This window comes from Cricetulus griseus, assembly GCF_003668045.3.
Source record: "Cricetulus griseus strain 17A/GY chromosome 1 unlocalized genomic scaffold, alternate assembly CriGri-PICRH-1.0 chr1_0, whole genome shotgun sequence".
Classification (NCBI taxonomy): domain Eukaryota; kingdom Metazoa; phylum Chordata; class Mammalia; order Rodentia; family Cricetidae; genus Cricetulus; species Cricetulus griseus.
The window spans coordinates 236,188,676-236,207,317 of record NW_023276806.1 but is presented as its reverse complement, the minus strand read 5'-3'; the positions used below and the strand labels follow the sequence as shown (position 1 = coordinate 236,207,317).

The window sequence follows — 18,642 nt, the reverse complement described above, 5'->3', positions numbered from 1 at the left end:
CGGGATGTCTACTGACAAGGGAGTATGTACAGCAATAAATAAAAAAAAAGGACCTCCTGGAATGTCTACTGACAAGGGAGTAAATAATTTGTTAGATGATTCTATAAATAAGTTTAAAGCTTTAAATCTTGATAGCTCTGATGACTCTAAAAGCTCAAAAGATAAAGTTTTGGAAGGAACAGCTCAGCTAGATGAGGGAGAAACAGAGAAGGAGGGAGAGAGAATGGGGAATGGCCGGTCACACCCCGGTAAATTTAGGAGAGATGAGGACTCAAAACCTAGCCTCTGCCCTATGAGGCTATCGCCTGTTAATTCAGCGGGTGTACTTTCATCAACACACCCACTATTTGGTACCGACTCCTTTTTACCATCAGAGGAGCGGAGAAAATTACAGATGGCTTTCCCAGTCTTTGATAGGGGAAAAGGCCATGCCTGCTATTCAACACTTCTTAAAGGCCTGGAATGCCTGGGGCTTTAAAGCCTCATAAACATTAACGCTGGGGGCCATACCGAGGCCAAGCGTCTCACCTCAAAACCTAAAAGGCCAAAAGAAAATGGTAAAATGGAAAGATATCTTAACTGATCTTTGGAGAGGCCCGGATCCTATTCTCATAAGATCCAGGGGAGCGATATTGTGTTTTCTCACAGGATGAAGAAAATCCCCTGTGGATCCCAGAAAGACTCAACCTGAAGAGCCCCTTCAGACCTTCAAAAGTCGAAACTCCACCCTCTCCTCGGAAATTGAGAGCCGCTATTGTTATCCAGATTAACTCCTGCCCTTGGCGGAGAGATTGTCACTGCTTAAGGGGTGGGGGGATGATTGTTTAATGCAGCCGTTTGCGGATTGCTGTTATTTTTGGCTGGTCTGTGAGAAAAGGGGTGGGGGTGAAATTGTTTGATGCAGCCGCTTGCGGATTGCTGTTACTTTTGACTGGCATGTAAGCTCCAGGGCTCAAACCAAGAGACCGCCCAAGCGCTTATATTTTGGTTAACTATGCTTTAGCAATAGGCCGCCGGCCAGACAGCTCTTGCACACCCGGAGCCTAGGCTCATTGCACAGGGTAGAGTGTCTGGTTTGTGCAGCCCCAATGAGGGATGCTGAGCAAAGGCATCACACAGAGTTGCCTATTATGCAGGCTTCTCTGGGAGGTACGTTGACCTGCATAAGGGTTACCTGCCCCGAGACTTCCCTTTCCCAGAAAAACGGCAGAGGACAAGTCGAGAGTACTTCGGGTCAAGCTAACAGCCTGATGGTGACTCCCGTACACAGTCTTAATGTTTGATTTTGGGAAGGTACAACCTCTGCCTCTATCCCTCAACATATGGGTGACCTATTTGCTTGTAATAATATAAAGCCTTTTCATTAATTAATAAAAAAAGGGGGATATGTAGGAAGCCGGTTCCTGCATTATCCATTACAATAATAGGTGCCTGAAGACACCAAGTTGTAAATTACTTCACAGGCGCTGGGTAATCTCCATTCCTTTGATCTCTGCCTATCCCGTGGCTCATTTTTGCCTGAGGAGCTGAAGCCATTCATAGGGTAACACGTCCCAGGCGGCTGGTCAGCCTTTATAAGGGATGGTTTTCTTGGTTTAGTGTCTCCACTCTGGTAAGATGCATTAAAGCTTGTCTGCAGAAGGATCCGAGTGTCCCATGTATGATTTCTTGCTGGCGAGAAATACAGAGCGCGCGGGACAGTACATTATACACATTTTTAAAATCAGTTTTTAGCCTTTTCTCAAAATGCCAAAATATTTTTGTATAAAGTGATAATCTACTACATTCCCTTTTGCAAAACCCATTGTACAATTGTATATTCTATACTGTTTTAGGTTTCTATTGCTGTGATAAAACGCCATGTTAATAAACAGCAACTTAAGGAGGGAAAGGTTTTTTCCACTTTGTAGTTTATAGTCCCTCATGGATGGAAGTAAGGGCCAGCCTGGGCTATATGAAAGCTTGTTCAACAAAACAAACGTGGGGCTGGTTAAAGCACGGCTAGGTTGTACCTGGTATGAATTAGTCAATCATGGGAAATCTTATGTTCCCTTCCTATAACATTTTCTGTGCTTAGTGAGAACTCCACTTGGGTCAAACGGCCACCTACAGTATTCCAGAGTGTGCTGTTGAGCAGCCTCAGGGTCTCTATGCAAAGAACTATGCAGTTATCTCCCCACTGTTTGGTGGATACAGGCAAAGGTCATGGCATTCCAGGGCCTGAGACAATGGATTTTATTACACATAACAAACAAGCAATATCAGGAACAGGAAAACTATCTCAGTTGTCCCAGGCCCAAGTTACATGGGAGTGATACAGGTGTGTGCAATTAGATTCCTACACAAGCCATTTTTAGTTTGTTATCATCATCATCATCATCATCATGATCATCATCATCATCATCATTAGTTTTGTTATATGAACATTTCACATCTATACATAATGCATTCTGGTTACTCTCACCCTTCTGTCCTTTTTCATCTCTCTTCCACCCTTAGCAACCTCTTCTCATTTCTACAAGTTCCTGTCCTATCTTCATAACTTTTTATTTTCTTTTGTGACCCAGTAAATTGAACCAAATCCATACATGTAGCCATGGGTCTTGAACTACCCACTGGAGCCTTGTGGTGATGCCTCCAGCCATTTTTTCTTTGTTTTGTTTTATTCACCTTGATCTTTTGTGTTTCCAAACAAATTTAGGGTTTTGTTTTGCTTTGTTTTTTTTTTAAATTCTGTGCATAATCATGTTGGAATTATAATCCTACCAATCCATGAGCATGGGGTAGGAGCTTTCCAGTGAAGTTTTTATTCAGTGTATTCAGCTTTTCATTTCCAGCATCATTTTAATTTGGGTTTTCATCTGCAATTGTATTGCTTCATTGGGTTCTATTTTCATATCTTGGATTAACTTTCTCATTCATCTCTTTGTTTTGCTCTCAAGAACTATACTCCTGCCTTCTTTGAGTTGCTCGAACATACTTAAAATCATTCTTCTGGAATGAAAGTTCTTCCAGGCAATTTTTATTACCTGTCATTATTATGGGGTTAGAGATTTGTGGAGGTCTTGGCTTTACAGATTGTCTCTGTCTCTGGAGTACATACTCTGATTATAAAGACACAGAAAAAGACTAAAAGATAAAAAATAGATAAATAATAGCACACTGTATTCTAAAACACGAGTTTGGCGTCTAGTAGGTTACACTTATCAGAAATTCAAAATCCTCATAGTATCTGTCTCCGTTGGGGTTTCTATTGCTGTGATGAAACACAGTGGCCAAAAGCAGTTTGGAGAGCAAAGAGTTTGTCTCACTCACATTTCCATAAAACAGTTCATTATTGAAAGCAATGAAGACAGGAACTCAGGTAGAGCAGGAACCTAGAGGCAAGAGCTGATGCAGTGGCCATGGACAAGTGCTAGTTACTAGCTTGCTCCCCATGGCTTGCTCACCCTGCTTTCTAATAGAACCCAAGACCACCAGCCCAATGGTAGTGTTACCCACAATGGGCGAGGCCATCCTCCATCAATCACTAATTAATAAAATGCTCTACAGGCTTGCCTACAGTTCAGTCTTACAGAGGCATTTTTTCTTAATTGAGGGTCCCTCCTTTCACCTGACTTCACCTGTGTCAAGTTAACATAAACTAGCAGCACAGTATCCTTATACATGGACCAGTAGCATCAAGGAATAAAACTAGCTAAGTTCATAGTGCACAAAAGTCACCAAATGCACCATTTTGCTTTAGAAGAATTGAAAGAATGATACAATTTTAAAGCCAGTAGAAAATACCTTATCATGTAAACAGGTTTTTAAAATTCATTTTGCTCCCAAGGTTTGCTTTTAACTAGGGAAGAAACATTTCTAATTTTAAGAAGTTCAAATGATTTCCAAATTTTACATAGCAGCATGCAAGACGGCAGTACAGGATTTCTTTTGCCTTTCCTTCTCCATCTATTTCAATACCTCGTGAGTCACATTTCCAGTTCAAATTAGGAGCCAGAACTGGACTTACTTCCCAGTTTTCTAACATCTTGCAGGGTGGGAAGCTGTGTGGTTCTTACTTTTTTGACAGACATTTTCCCTTCTTGTTTTTACGGGCACTATTGTCAGCACACAAACTACCAGGCAAAACTCTGCTGTAAAGAGCCCTCTTGGCCGGGCGTTGGTGGTGCACGCCTTTAATCCCAGCACTCGGGAGGCAGAGGCAGGCGGATCTCTGTGAGTTCGAGGCCAGCCTGGTCTCCAGAGCGAGTGCCAGGATAGGCTCCAAAGCTACACAGAGAAACCCTGTCTCAAAACAAAACAAAACAAAAAAAAAAAAAAAAAAAAAAAAAAAAACAAAGAGCCCTCTTGTCGGGAAGAGCCCATATGCGAGGACGCTCATCTGACTGCACAGCAGGACCTAGAAGGCCGATGCCCATCTTGACACAAGCTGGCCAGGATTAACATGGTGGCCACTGGCCAGCATTAGCTGCCTGACTGAGTTCTGTTGTATCACTGCCGACCACTGAACCCAAAGGGCAACATGTGTGGATTATGAAGTTTTGGGGGAAATAAAAATATAGAAACTCCTCAGCATAAAATCTTATTAGTATCGTCCTCACGATGAAGAGAGCAGAAACACAGACTTTGAAATTGTTCCGCTCAGATTCACCATTCACATAATGCTCTATCCACAGAATCCAGCATCCACAAAGCTATCTGCTGTAACTAATGTTTGACATTCTTCCTGTGTGTTCTCTTTCCTTCCTAGAACACCTAAAGGATAAGTTAGAGGATTACATGGCTCGGTTTTCCAAAGTAAGAATTGTTCGCACCAAGAAAAGGGAAGGGCTCATCCGGACCCGACTCCTGGGAGCATCTATGGCCAGAGGAGAGGTGCTGACCTTCTTGGACTCCCACTGTGAGGTCAATGTGAACTGGCTGCCCCCGCTCCTCAGTGAGTATACCACATCATTCTCACAGTGGCACGCTGGACCTGGGAAGCTGGCAACCTGCCCTGCTAATGATGTGCAGTCAAGAAAGGCTTGAGTCTGACGACAAATAAGTATAACTGCATTAAATAGCATTTCAGATAGGATCAGTGGCAATCTAACTTAAGGTTAGGAAGGTTTCTTTTACAGTATGTCTTCTTCTTCCATTGCAGTTATATTTATTGGGTAAAAACTAAAGTTAAAAAATAGCCTCAAACTATTTTTCAGTTATCCTATAATTAGAATAAGATCAAAATACACATACTCATGTATAGGCATATACACACTTTATAACAGTTATCACAAGGTGGTTAAGAAAGGAGGAACAGGCAGGCATTGGCAGTGCACACCTTTAATTCCAGCACTCTGGAGGCAGAGGAATGCAGATCTCTGTGTGTTCAAGGCCAGCCTGGTATACAGAGTGAGTTCCAGGTCAGCCAAGGCTAACAGAGAAAACTTGTCTTGAAGGAAGGAAGGAACGAAGGAACAAAGAAAGGAAGGAGGGTAGGAAGGAAGATTATTTAGCCCCAGGATATAAGAATCTAAGTGACTTGCCATTTTTTGAGATGTATAATGCCATTGCCTTTTTGTTTTTCTTTCTTAAATGTGTAATCCTCCACGTTCACACAGAGCCACTCAGACACTGAGCTGCTGCCCAGGTGATAATGACTCTTAAGTGATCAGTTATAGCTAACAGACAGAAGGAAGCAAACCATGCCATGTCACATGGCACTGAACAACTAGAGACATAAGCAACCTGGACATCATTTCAGCTAGAAACTCCAACTGTGGCTCAATTCGAGCCTCAATATTGTTATTTTGTTAGTTTACAATAAAGGCAGATAGAAAACCCCATTGTGCCTAAGAAAGAAATTACATGCCTAAAGAAATTCTTTCTAGAAAATTCTTAGTACATATCTATTGCCCTCCTTTCTTATTCTCTCATATTTACCCAAAGCAAGTTTTAAATAAAGCCAGGGACAGCCACCTTCACTGCCACCACCTCAGAAAGAGTGCTGGTTATTAACTATTATGTGGGATTTCAGCTTTAACCAGCCAAGCTACACCAGTGGAAAAAAAAAAAAAAACAAGACAAGGGACTCACTGACATCCATATAGGTTGTAAAACACAACACCCAGCAACTAATGCCCTCTCCCAAATCTCCCAGTCCATATGCCTCTGCACAGGTGGCTGCCTAGCCTTCTCAATCAACAGGATCACAGGACCACATCAGCCAGAGACTCCCCTGCACCTTTAATTAAAAGTGCTTTGTCCAAGGACACAGACATTTAGAATTTCATTAGCAACAGCAAGAGTCCCTCAAACTGAATTTGACCTGTATGCTGTCAAAGCAATCCCTAAATGCCAATTATCAGACCCTGATGGTTCACTGTGGTTCGCCCACAACCCACTCTTTCTCATTAAAGCATTTCATTTCCTGTGAGCCTGATGGATATGAAACGATTCAAGCTCGGGATGCTATCTCTCTTTATTTCCCTCTATCAGTATCTTGATACATCATCCAAAATGAAGAAACAGGCGGAGCCACATAGCTGCTTCTTGGTTCATTTTTCACCTTGGGAATTATACCTGAATTTCAATTTCCTATTGAGTCTGTTTGTTTGATCCCTGGAAATTGAAATGTAGGCACCAGCCTTGGATGAAAAATTAGTCATGCGGCTCTCACCCAAAGCTAGTACAGCTGGATGAGAGCTGAAAGGAAATTTGAAGGGAACGTTGACAGTTCATTTAACAGACTCATTCTCTTTGGATCACCTTGGGACCACTTGTTGGTCAAGGAACTTGTAAATCAAGCTGGTTCTGAATTTGATGGAAGAAAGTCACTGGAACCATAATACTAAAAGCTGCAGAGGTGATCGGCAAACTGTTTCCAACCTTACTCTGATGGTCCCCTCCATCCTCCAGGGAAAATGCGACTTAGATAAAACAAGCCACAATAAGGCTTGCCCTGGTGAAAATAGATGCTCCTGAGCCCATGGTGGCAGTTATCTTGATGTGGTCCATCTCCTAATTAGCTGGCACTAAGAGAAATACAGTTCCTCGCTCTCTGAGGCTTCCTGGGGTCATGGTATCTAAAACTGCCTCCTTTTCCATACTCCAGCATTCTGTATCCTCCTTACCACTGTTCTTTGTCTTATTTTTCTTGTAAAACACTGTAAGATTCAGTTATTTATAAATTTTTGCCCCATTCCTGAATACAATGGTATTTGTGGCATATTCTCTACAATAACCTTAGAACCAAAAAAAAAAAAAAAAGATTGGCCCATTGTTCTTACTTAGTAAATAAATACTGTAACATGAAAGGATGGATGGGTGGGTGGGTGGATGGATGGATGGATGAGCATGTGTAATTGCTAGGATATTTCCCTATGGGATTTTTGTTTCTCTCCACACTCCGTTTTATTAGTATGATAAAAATGTCATCTGTTATTATAGCCAATAAAACCTTTTGCTTCCTGCTCTATGCTAAGTAGGAACTCCCAAAGTTCTTGTGCAATTTCCTCACTGTAAAAAGATGATCTCGCTCACACACATTACAGTAGCTTCAGGATCTCTGAGAAAAAAGAAAATACACAGAAATAACCAACTTCCATCATATTTCTAAATGATATCCTTTGTTAAATGTCACATGCCACATCCAAAGGTCTTCCAAATAACAAGAGAGCAGGTGTTCATACTTAAACACCCTGCCTGTCAGACAGCAGTTGTTGTAATAAATTGATTAAACCCATGTTCTTGAGAGTGAGGGGAAAAAAAGATACCTCACATACTGCTATTCTACATGCATCAAAATAAACAAATGCCAGTTTCCTGCAGGGCCTGCTAATTCTACCACAAGAAAAATATCTGGGTAGAAAAGCCAAATACTAGAACTGGAAAGAAAAGAAAAATCACCTGCCTGCTAGGAGAAGCACCATGGCAACCTAGAAAGATAGGTTTTAGAGCTGGAGAGTAGAGCAGGGGCTGTATCCTGATTACTATTCCCAAAGCTGAGTAGCCCTTGACAAGTTGTTTGACTTCTCTGAGCTCAGTTTTGCTGTGTATAAACAGGATGACAACAACAGCCCCTTCTCGGGGATAGTGGGAGTATCAGAAAGAGAATGAGTATAAATGCCCTGGGTTTACCAGTGGCATCCATAGCAATAGCACCTCGTCATTTAATAGTGTTTTTTAATTGGATGGGGGGAATAGGATAAAATGGGCACAGCACTGATAAGTAGAGTCTGTCTCCAAGAACAGTGACTCAACAAATTCTCTGTCAAACTTGACAGCAAATAATTTTATTTGTGATTTGTTGACATTACAAGGAGCTGTGGGGGGGAGCAGCCATCATGACTGTTTTATGATTAGATGCTATAAAAACCATGAAGTTAAATATTTACATTTTGGAACCTTCAGAAAGCAGGCCTGTATTTTCTCAGCAGGCTTTAGCTGTATGCTTGGAGGAACACAAGTACTGTTTATACTCTGTGCATGTTGGAGGCACGTTAAAATGACAGATTGGGGACAGGTCAGAGCAAAAATGTGACAGAGTAGAGCTAAATGGACTTCTGCAAGTCTCTCTGGGACATAACTTTCTTAAAGGGAAATATAACAACTCTAATTGTACCTAATCACTGTCCCATCATGTTAAGCCCTATGCTCAAAGATTCCTGCAAAGTGCTCTAATGACGACAGGGAGACGCCAAGGCTGCAAGTGTTATGCATTAAAAGGAGCTGTGGGCTTCTCTTTGCTGGAAAATGATAGATGACCTAGGCAGGCATGTCATTTCCTATTTTGTGCTTTCATTTTTCAGACCAAATTGCACTAAACCACAAAACCATCGTGTGTCCCATGATCGATGTCATTGACCACAATCACTTTGGGTATGAGGCACAAGCTGGGGATGCCATGCGAGGAGCCTTCGACTGGGAAATGTACTACAAAAGAATCCCCATCCCTCCAGAGCTCCAGAGGGCTGACCCCAGCGACCCTTTCGAGTGAGTAGCAGCTGAGGGAGGGGGAATGGGGGAGAGGGCAGATGACAGGTGATGTTTCTGGCATGTCAAACTCGGGACCCACGAGGACAATTACCTCTGATGAAATGTAATAAAACAGGTGGTAACAATATGCAAAACACCATAGAAAGGTCAGACCTGTAAGCTATAGTAGATTAAAATTACATGCTATGCTAAATACGTGGATCATCATCTTTAATGAAAAGAGCCAGAAACACATATCGTTAAAAAAAAAAAAATACAAAGAGACTGCATGCTCCACTTTAAAATATTCTCTTCAGATTTTCAGGATCTTCATTCTTTCCCCTAAAAGACTATTTAAATTTACACTTTTTTCTTCACAAAGTAGGGACCACAGCTTGTGCCTATATTGTCTACTGTTTAACATTGTTTACTCTCAAGGAAAGCCAGTGCTCCCAAGTATGTACTTCCACAGCTTTACATCGAAGACTCTCGTTGAAAACCAAACCCAAAGGAAATAATCAATCACTCTTCTCCTAATCTAAATGCTTGTAAGAGATGAACTTATAATAACCCGTTGACTGATTTCTATAGAGCTGAAGCCTATTGGTGTTTATTGTGGACATGACAGTTGGACATTTCAAGAGAGAAAAAGATGCAGGAAGGCTTAGCTTGACAGCCATCAGCTCTGTTAATGGTGAAGAGTGAGATCTTCCCAGTAATTAGTACAGAGACTGCCCAGTGTGTATGAGAGCTAGTCCAGTCTATAGCCCCTGAGAGCACTAAAATCTTTATCATTTTAAAGCTCTTGTATATTTTTAATAGGCAACAACTATCTGTGACCATGGCTTTCCCCACTCTGTAAGAATCCATTTAAGATGCATTAAAAACCAGTACTGTCTTTTCATCAAATAATAGAAGCCATAAAAGTTTGCAGGAGGAAAGATACCAAGTACTAAAGCAATTTTGATGACTCTAACCATTTGAATTCTAATAAACATTCAGTAATTCCCAGGAAAGTGTTTCTTCCAATTTAAGTCTCTGCAAAGATGAAGTCCTAGGTGAGTGAAGGGGATTTGAGAAGTCAGTCACTAGATAAAGTGGGAGGGAAGTCATCTCTTTTGTAAAATGAAACATAGTCATTAACTATGCAGCACTTCTGGAGTTAGGATTTCAACCTCTCAAATTACTGGAAAGTGTTTGAAAAGAAATAATGACAGCCCTTTATTGCTCTCCCATATGCTTTGACCAAAGTTCATGAATATTCAGAACTGCTATAAAAATGTATAGGGATCTATTTGAAGGACTTTCTTACAAGCCTTAGAACCAGGCCCAGCTGAGAATGGCTTCTCAGATGTCCCTGAAGGTAGCCATCACAAATCTTTGTCAAAGGTTGGATTAGTAAGTCATGAGTTGGTATGTAACAACAGGCTTGATTGAAACCCTCTCTCCTGTGTGTGCATGTGTGTTTCAAAGCATGTCATATGCCACAAATACATACCATACATACCATTTTTTATTTGTCAAATTTCTAATTTGATACATAAATTGGAAAAGTAAGATGGGAATTAAAAGTTAAAAATTGTTTTTTTAAGTGAAGGAGAGGGTTTCTATTGCTATAGTGAAATTCCATGACCAAAAGCAAATTGGGGAGGAAAGGGATTTATTTCATCTTACAGCTTGTAGTCCATCTTGCAGGTGACTCAGGGCAAGAACTCAAGGCAGTGACCTGGAGACAGGAAGTGATGCTGAGGCCCTGGAGGTATGCTACTCTGCTGGATAGTTTTATGTCAAATTGGCAAACGATATAGACATCTGAGAGAGGGAACCACAGTTCCCTAAGGTTGGGCTGTATGCAAGCCTGTAGAGAATTTTCTTATTTAATGGTTGATGTGGGAGGGCTCACCCCATTGTGAGTGGTACCATCAAGGGATAGTCATCCTGGCTTCTATAAGAAAGCAGGCAGAGCAAGCCATGAGGACCAAGCTAGTAAGCAATACTCCTACAAGATCTCTGTATGAGGTTCTGCCTCCAGGTTCCTGCTGTGGTTGAGTTCCTGCCCTGATTTTCTTCTATGGTCAACAGTGGTAGAAGTGTGAGCCAAACAAACCTTTTCCTCCACAGTTCTGCTCTTGGTCCTGGTGTTTCATTGAGCAGTAGAAACTCTAAAACAGCTGCTTATTGGTCTGCTCCCCCCGTGGCTTGAGCCTGCTTTTTTATACCATCAAGGACCACGTGTCCAGGGGTGGTACCACCCACAAGGGACTGGGTCCTCCCTCATCTGTCATTAATTGAGAAAAACCCTTACAGACTTACCTACAGGCCAATTCTATAGAAAAATAGAAATTCTATTCTTTTCATTATTAAGATTCCTTCCTCCCAGGTGACCTTGTATCAATTTGATATAAAAACTAGCCAACACAGATGTGGCACAGACACCACAGAACCTTTCTTGGATGGCAGATAATGGGAGCCAGTCTCTCCATAGTGTAATTGCTACTATCCAGGTCACCATGTGGGAAAGGCTAGAATTCATCCCTATGATTGCATTCCAAATAGTGTACTAGTGACTCAGTGTATTGAACTTTTACATCTCTTCCGCCATGACAGCAAAAGGAGGCCCTGCTTTCAGAAACAATGGGATCAAACTTCCTCCAAAGGGCACTCAAAAGCTTCAGACTGTAAAAGTATTCTCAGTGCCTGCACTGACAAGGAATTTTTTTTTTTTTATCAAGCACTTTGCTTTGCCCTGCCTCTGACAGAATTGGTAACTTTCTGAATGAGATTACCACTCATTCCTATCAACCACTTAGGTGGTGGCTGTCTTGTCAGAAATTGCCCTAGTCTATTGAATATTACTGTCTTTCTGTGTTAAGTCCCTTTGATGCCTGGGAATGCAGACACTTTAGCCTTTTGTAATAAATGTAACTTCCAGGAGGTGTCCACTTTGATCTTAAAAACGGCATTTGCCTTCCTAATAACAAAAGAACGGTTACCCAAGCACTCTGAGCATCGTATCAGCAATTCCATTATCGCAGCAGTCACCAGAATGTGCTCATAAACAGACATGCTTTAGGCTAGAGCTTGCTTCTGTAGATGTTCGGATTTAAGATACTGGGATGAATGCAGACTATCTATACATCTCTCTGAGTCTTTCATGTTTCAAGAGGCTGAGGGGGTGTGTAGCTTTCCCTGGGAAGATGGGCACAAAGCTGGAAAGGTGGGCAGAAAGGAATGTAAGTGGAATATGGAAATTCATTGCAATCCACAAGACCATATTTATGCAAAAATTATCTGCCTGCCGCAAGTCTTTCAAAAGTTCTGAAATGATCCAATTTATGTTTCCTCATTTAGTCTGCCATTATTTGATTTTTCAATACTGTGTTTTTCAACTTGAAAATCTCATGTAATGAGTAGGAGATGAACAGTAACTACTAAAGAAATAGATCACATTGAAATAAAATTTCAGAACACTATACTAATATATAAGAATGTGTTGTTTCTCAAACATTTAGTTTCAATTAAAATACATACATGACCCTGGGGTATGGGTCATGTATGTAAGAAAATAACTTTTCTTAAATAAGCTACAAAACCCAAAGAACTCAAAATCCTCAAACATCCTAAACTGGGAAACGTGATCTTCTGTAATCTCAACAGGAAGGCAATGGTTCTTCATGCTTCACTTGGAATACCAAGAAAATGTTTACTTGTCTTTGAAAAGAAAAATCTCATTGTTCAAAAAAAACTGTTCCTATAAGAGAAAATGCAATGCTTATGATTCCAGTTAGTATAATCCAGCCATAATTTGAATGGATTGGATTGAATTAAACTTGACTGAACTGGACTGGAATGGGCTGGGCTGGACTGGGGTGGATTGGGATGGAATTAACTGAACTGGACTGGACTGGACTGAACTGGGCTGGGCTGGACTGGGATGAACTGGACTGGGCTGAATGGGTTGGATTGGATGCATCCCAAGAACACTTGGTCTTTGATTAAGGAACACACAACCATGGCTCTTTCTGGAAACTTACGTAATGGAATGGAATGCTTTTAGAGGATTGTTGTTATCTGTGGCTTTTGAGTTTCCTCATTCGTGGTTCATCTTGAATGCACAGCACTTAGGAAAGTAATCTTTTTCTGTGTGACAAAATATAAGATGTCCCTATTGCTGTTAATGACAAAAAGGAAGTTGTTCATTTACTGTCTGGCTGCTAACTTACTTCTTCAAACTTATGTTAGCATCTAAACATTTAGAAAGAACCAGAAGAAAGTGTCTTGCCCCGCTTCCTTGTCAATTGAAGCAATCACTAGATAATGCCCCAGATAGTGTTCTGACTCTGCTTGAACTCATCAAGAAAGTAAATTTGCTGCTTCAAAAGGCAATCCATTCCAATGGACTTATTGACTGAAACCTTTTCCTTTGCATTAAGAAAATTCTGTCTCCTTGATCCCAAATTATCCTATTTGAGATGTAAAGAATGTCTAATCCCTTTTTCAGTGACAGCTATTAACAGTATCTAAAGGCAACCCTCATGCCTCTTTTCTTTTCCAGGCTAAATATTTTCTCTTCTATTACTATGTCTAGAATCCTGTGTTGTACACGCGCGTGCACGCGCTCACCTACACTCATGCATGCAGCACACATACATCCCACACACATACACACATCCCACACAAACACACACAAACACACACACACACACACACACACATCCCACACACATACACACATCATACAAACACACACACATAAACACACACACACACCACACACACATACACCACACCCAGATACACATACCACACATACACACCACACACACAGCCTGCAAACACATATGCCACACACCACACACCACACACAAGCACATACACAACACACACACACACACACACACACAAGTGTATAGTTGTGTATAAAGGTGTATACACCAAGGGAAGAAAACTCATCTACTATAAATAATGTTTACCCCTTAGCCCACAGGAACATAAGTCTGTTCATATAGTTTCATAGACTGGCCTAGAAATGCCTAGCTCTTGCTGTGACCTGCTGCCAAGCATGACAAGTCTGGCACTTCAAATACTATAGATTCCCTGAGGATATAGTCAAAAAACTGTGAGTAGAATCTTCATAGGGTGGTTCTGTGGTCAAAAGTTAAAAGTGCAACCCATGCTGGAATTGATTAAATACCACCTCTGTCAAAGGGAGTTGGTTTCCCTCTCTACAGCAAAGTAGGATGCCTTCTAGAAATGTACTCGCAGCACCAACCTCAGCTCCTCAGAAGAGACTATAAAACTTAATGACATTCTTTGAAGTATGAGTGCTGGCTTCATAGTACAGGCCTCTAATCCAGCATTTGGGAGACAGATGTATACAGACATAGAGTTGAAGACTAGCCTTGGCTACATAGTGAGACCCTGTTTTCAAAATAATAGTATGTGAAGTAATTGACATAAAATATTACATGAAGGTCAATGTATAGCAGGTAACACATAAAATATTTTGGTAACTTTATAGTTAGATGAGTATGGTAGTCAGGGTTTCTATTGCTGTGATTAACACCATGACCAAAAGCAACTTGGGGAAGAACTGTCTTATTTCTTCTTACAACTGTAAGGTCACATTCCACCACTAAGGGAAGTCAAGGCAGGAACATGAAGCAGAAGGAGTGCTGCTTACAGGCTTTCTCCTCATGACTTTCTCAGCCTGTTTTCTTATACAACTCAGAACTACCCATTCAGCACTTACCACAGTGGGATGGACCCTTCTATATCAATCATCAGTCAAAACAATGCCCCCCACAGGCTTTCATATGTGTCAGTGTGATGGGGGCATTTTCTCTGTTCTGGTTCCCTCCTCTTAGATGCCTCTAGGTTATGTCAAGTTGACAAAAAAAAAAAAAAAAGCACAGAGAATCAGGAAAAAGAACTGTACAAATCAGTTGTTCATCAAGCTAGAAGAACACTTAGAGACCGTTTGGCCTCTCATTTTTATAGAAAATCATGAAGACTACAGAGTCTGCCTGGCATATTCAGTGCCATGAGTACTAAATTCAACAACTATCTCTAGAGTCTCAGGTTGTAACTCACCATCCCATGCTCTTCTCTCTGCCATGGAGGTGGAGAGGAAATTACATCTATTGCCTCCAGGAACTTGGCTAGGAAATTTAGACACATTACTAAATCATTTAGTCCTTATTTCAAGATGACGAAATAATTTATCCTGTGCATATTTTGGATGTGGTGACTGAGGCTTATAAAGCAAATACAGCAAAGTGGAACAAGAATAGAATTAGCAATGCTTTCTAGTTCATGGGGATTTCTACCTTTCTTTCTACTTGGAGAAGGTCAACTCTCCAGTATTTAAAGACTGGTTGTGGAAGTAACATTGAAAACAGCATCTTCCACATAGTATCTTACTCCCTAAACACTGTAATGTGGCTGCTGGTGGATATTCCAGTGCCAAAGGCATCTCTGGCCATCACCAAGAGCTATAGCATGTCCTGTTTCAAGACCTGTTTGGATCATTGGGTTAGACAATCATTCCAGGACTACAATTTACAGATGGGTGATATATTTTCAATTCTTTCCAGAGTAGGGTGCAAATGAGGCTAAAATTCAGCCAGCCCTGTACTCCATTAGGCTAGCTAGCCTAGAGGAAATGGTCTCCCTCTCCTTGGTGACTTGGTGAATTTCATCGATCCACCCTGAGATTGGAGCTGCTTTAGCTTACTTAGGATTTGAAAGTAATTTCTCTTACTTCAAACATTCTGTGTGAGTTTTGACCCAATATTAATTATTGTGAATTAATCAAAATCAGCAAAGCATGAAATTGCCCCTTCCTGCTCCTGTTCCTGCCATTGCTTTGTCCCAAATAAACACACAGAGGCTTCTATTAATTATAAACTGTTTGGATGATTGCTCAGCCTTTTATTGGCTAGCTCTCTCTTAATTATTAACCCATTTCTATTAATCTATATATCTCCACATGGTCTTGGCTTATGGATGGTGTACAAGCCTCTTTTCCTCCACAGAAGCTACACGTGTCTCCCTGGCAATTCACTCTCTATGTTCCTCTTCCTAGAATTCCCTTAGTCTAATCATTCTGCCTATACTTCCTGCCTGGCTACATCCTGCCTGTCCGCTGGCTGGAACAGTTTTATTCATCAGTCAATATGAGAAACATTATTCACAGCATACAGAAGGACATTTCCCATTATCTTCAATCACAAGTATGGCAACTCATACCTATAAAACTCTAATTTTTTGTTGAATGGAAAGCATAGCTTAGGGTCTTTTCCTCCTTAACCTCTATATTAAATTAGACACTGTTATTCTTTCCTGATATATGCCTGGCTCATCTTGAGTCAACTTGAATCTTTTTGAGTTTGAGAAGTTTGAGGAAGGAGTTTGAAAAAGGAAGACAGTTTTCTTTACAGACTACTTCTCAGGCCAAGTCACACAAATTACTCTGCAATTGTTTGCAAATATTTTCCCTTTTCATCAAAAAAATCAAATTGATACATCTAAACTATCTTGGGTTTTGTTTACTTGGCTTTAACATCCTACCATAAAATTCTGTATGATCAAGGTTTAGAAATTGATTGTATGTGTGTGTGTATGTGTGTCGGTGTGTCTATGTATGTCTCTTTCTCTCTCTCTTTCTCTCTCTCTTTCTCTCTCTCTTTCTCTCTCTCTCTCTCTCTCTCTCTCTCTCTCTCTCTCTGTGTGTGTGTGTGCGTGTGTGTGTGTGTGTGTGTGTGTGTGTGTGTGTGTGTGTGTGTGTTTCAGTTTGCTTCTCTGTTGCTGTGATAGGCAACAAGACCAAACACAACTTTTGGAGGAAAGGGTTTATTTCATCTTAGACTTGGAGATCACTGTCAATAACTGAAGGAAGTCAGAGGCAGGAACCATGGAGGAAAGCTGCTCACAGAATTGCTCCCCTGGCTTCTTCGAGTAGCTTTTTTTATACAACCCAGACCCATCTATCTATGGGTGACACCTCCCAGAGTATACTGGGCCTTCCTACATCAATCAGCAATTAAGAAAATGCTTCACAGACTTGCCCACAAGCCAGAATGTTCTAGACAGTTCCCTAACTGAGACTCCCTCAGATAATTCTGGCATGTATAAAGTTGACAGGTTATGCTAACTAATAGAGGTGTGTGTGAGAGAGAGGGGTAGAGAGAGAGAGAGAAGTTGGGGAGAATTTGTATATGCTTATGGCACTGTAGGAAAATCAAAGGGTAACTTGAATAACTTAGTCTTCTTCCACCATGTCAGTGCTTGAGACAGAACTTGGGTCATGAGACTTGGCAACAATTACTTTTAACCTCTGAGCCAGCTTCCTCAACTATTCTGACCAAATAACCTGGTTCATTAAGTGTGTGTTTGATATTAAATATGTGTCTGGCACCTCAAAGGACTTGCCTGTATTATATAGCTGATTTAAGTAAACTGACTTTAATTCTTTTCTATTTTGACAAACAATGAGGATGAAAAACAAAAATATTTTGTACCTTCTTCATTCATTCAGACTCCAAATCTCAAACTTAATCAATAATCCCACAGGAGTGCAATCAGTGGCTTCTTTATCTTTTTTTTTTAATTAGGTCAAATTAGGAACAAGCTTGCTTCACATGTCAATCTCTTCTCTCTCTCCTTCTCCCTCTCCCTCTCCCTCTCTCTCTACCTCCCCTACCCCCCCCCCCCCACCCCATCTACCCTCCATTTCCCAGGCAGGTTGGGGCACTTGACGGTGGCTCCGCAAAGTTCACCACATCATCCTGGGCTGGGAATAGGCCTCCTCCATGTGTCCAGGCCGAGAGTGCATCCCTTCACATAGGATGGGCTCTCAAAGTCCCTTCTTACACCAGGGAAAAATACTACCAGGGAAAAATAATCCACTACCAGGGGCCCCCTAGAGTGTGGAGGCCTCCTAATTGACATCCATGTTCAGGGGTCTGAATCAGTCCTGTGCTGACCTCCCAGACAGCAGTCTGGGGTCCATGTGCTCCCCCTTGTACAGGTCATCTGTTTCTGTGGGTTTCACCAGCCTCGTACTGACCCCTTTGATTTTCATTCCTCCCTCTCTGCAACTAGGTTCCAGAGTTCAGTTCAATGTATATCTGTGGGTGTCTGCCTCTGCTTCCATCAGCCACTGGATGAGGGCTCTAGGATGTCGTAAAAAGTAGTTATCAGTCTCATTCCTGGGGAAGGGCATTTAGGTTATCCTCTCCACCATTGCCTAGATTGTCAGTTTGTGTCATCCTTGTAGATCTCTGGAAATCTCCCTAGTGCCATATCTCTCCTTATGGCTCCCTCTGATATGGTATCTCTCATCCTGCTCTCCTCTATTCTTCCCCCAACTCAACATTTCTGCTCCTCCATTTCCTCCTCTCCCCTGCTCTTCTCCTCCTCTCATTCTGGCAGCTCCCTCTTCCCTACCCTCATGCTCCCAATTAGCTCCAGAGTTCCTGCCCTTCCCATTCTCTGGGGTCCATGCATTTTTCCCTTAGAGTCCTTCTTGTTTCCTAGTTTCTTTAGTGAGGAGGATTGTAGAATAGTAATACTTTGCTCTATGTCTAAAATTCATATATGAGTGAGTACATACCATGTTTGTCTTTTTGTGACTGGGTTATCTCACTCAGGATGGTTTCTTTTAGTTCCATCCATTTGCCT

General features: G+C 41.3%; 1 protein-coding gene across 1 annotated transcript in view; it reads left to right on the top strand.

The window, feature by feature from the left end:
- Positions 1-18,642, top strand: part of Galntl6 (polypeptide N-acetylgalactosaminyltransferase like 6) — a 1,027,971-nt gene that overhangs the window by 846,461 nt on the left and 162,868 nt on the right. Inside the window, exons 5-6 of the mRNA XM_035451502.1 lie at positions 4,754-4,939; positions 8,793-8,976. Of these exons, the coding sequence (XP_035307393.1) occupies positions 4,754-4,939; positions 8,793-8,976 (370 nt within the window). The remainder of the gene's footprint in view (positions 1-4,753; positions 4,940-8,792; positions 8,977-18,642) is intronic.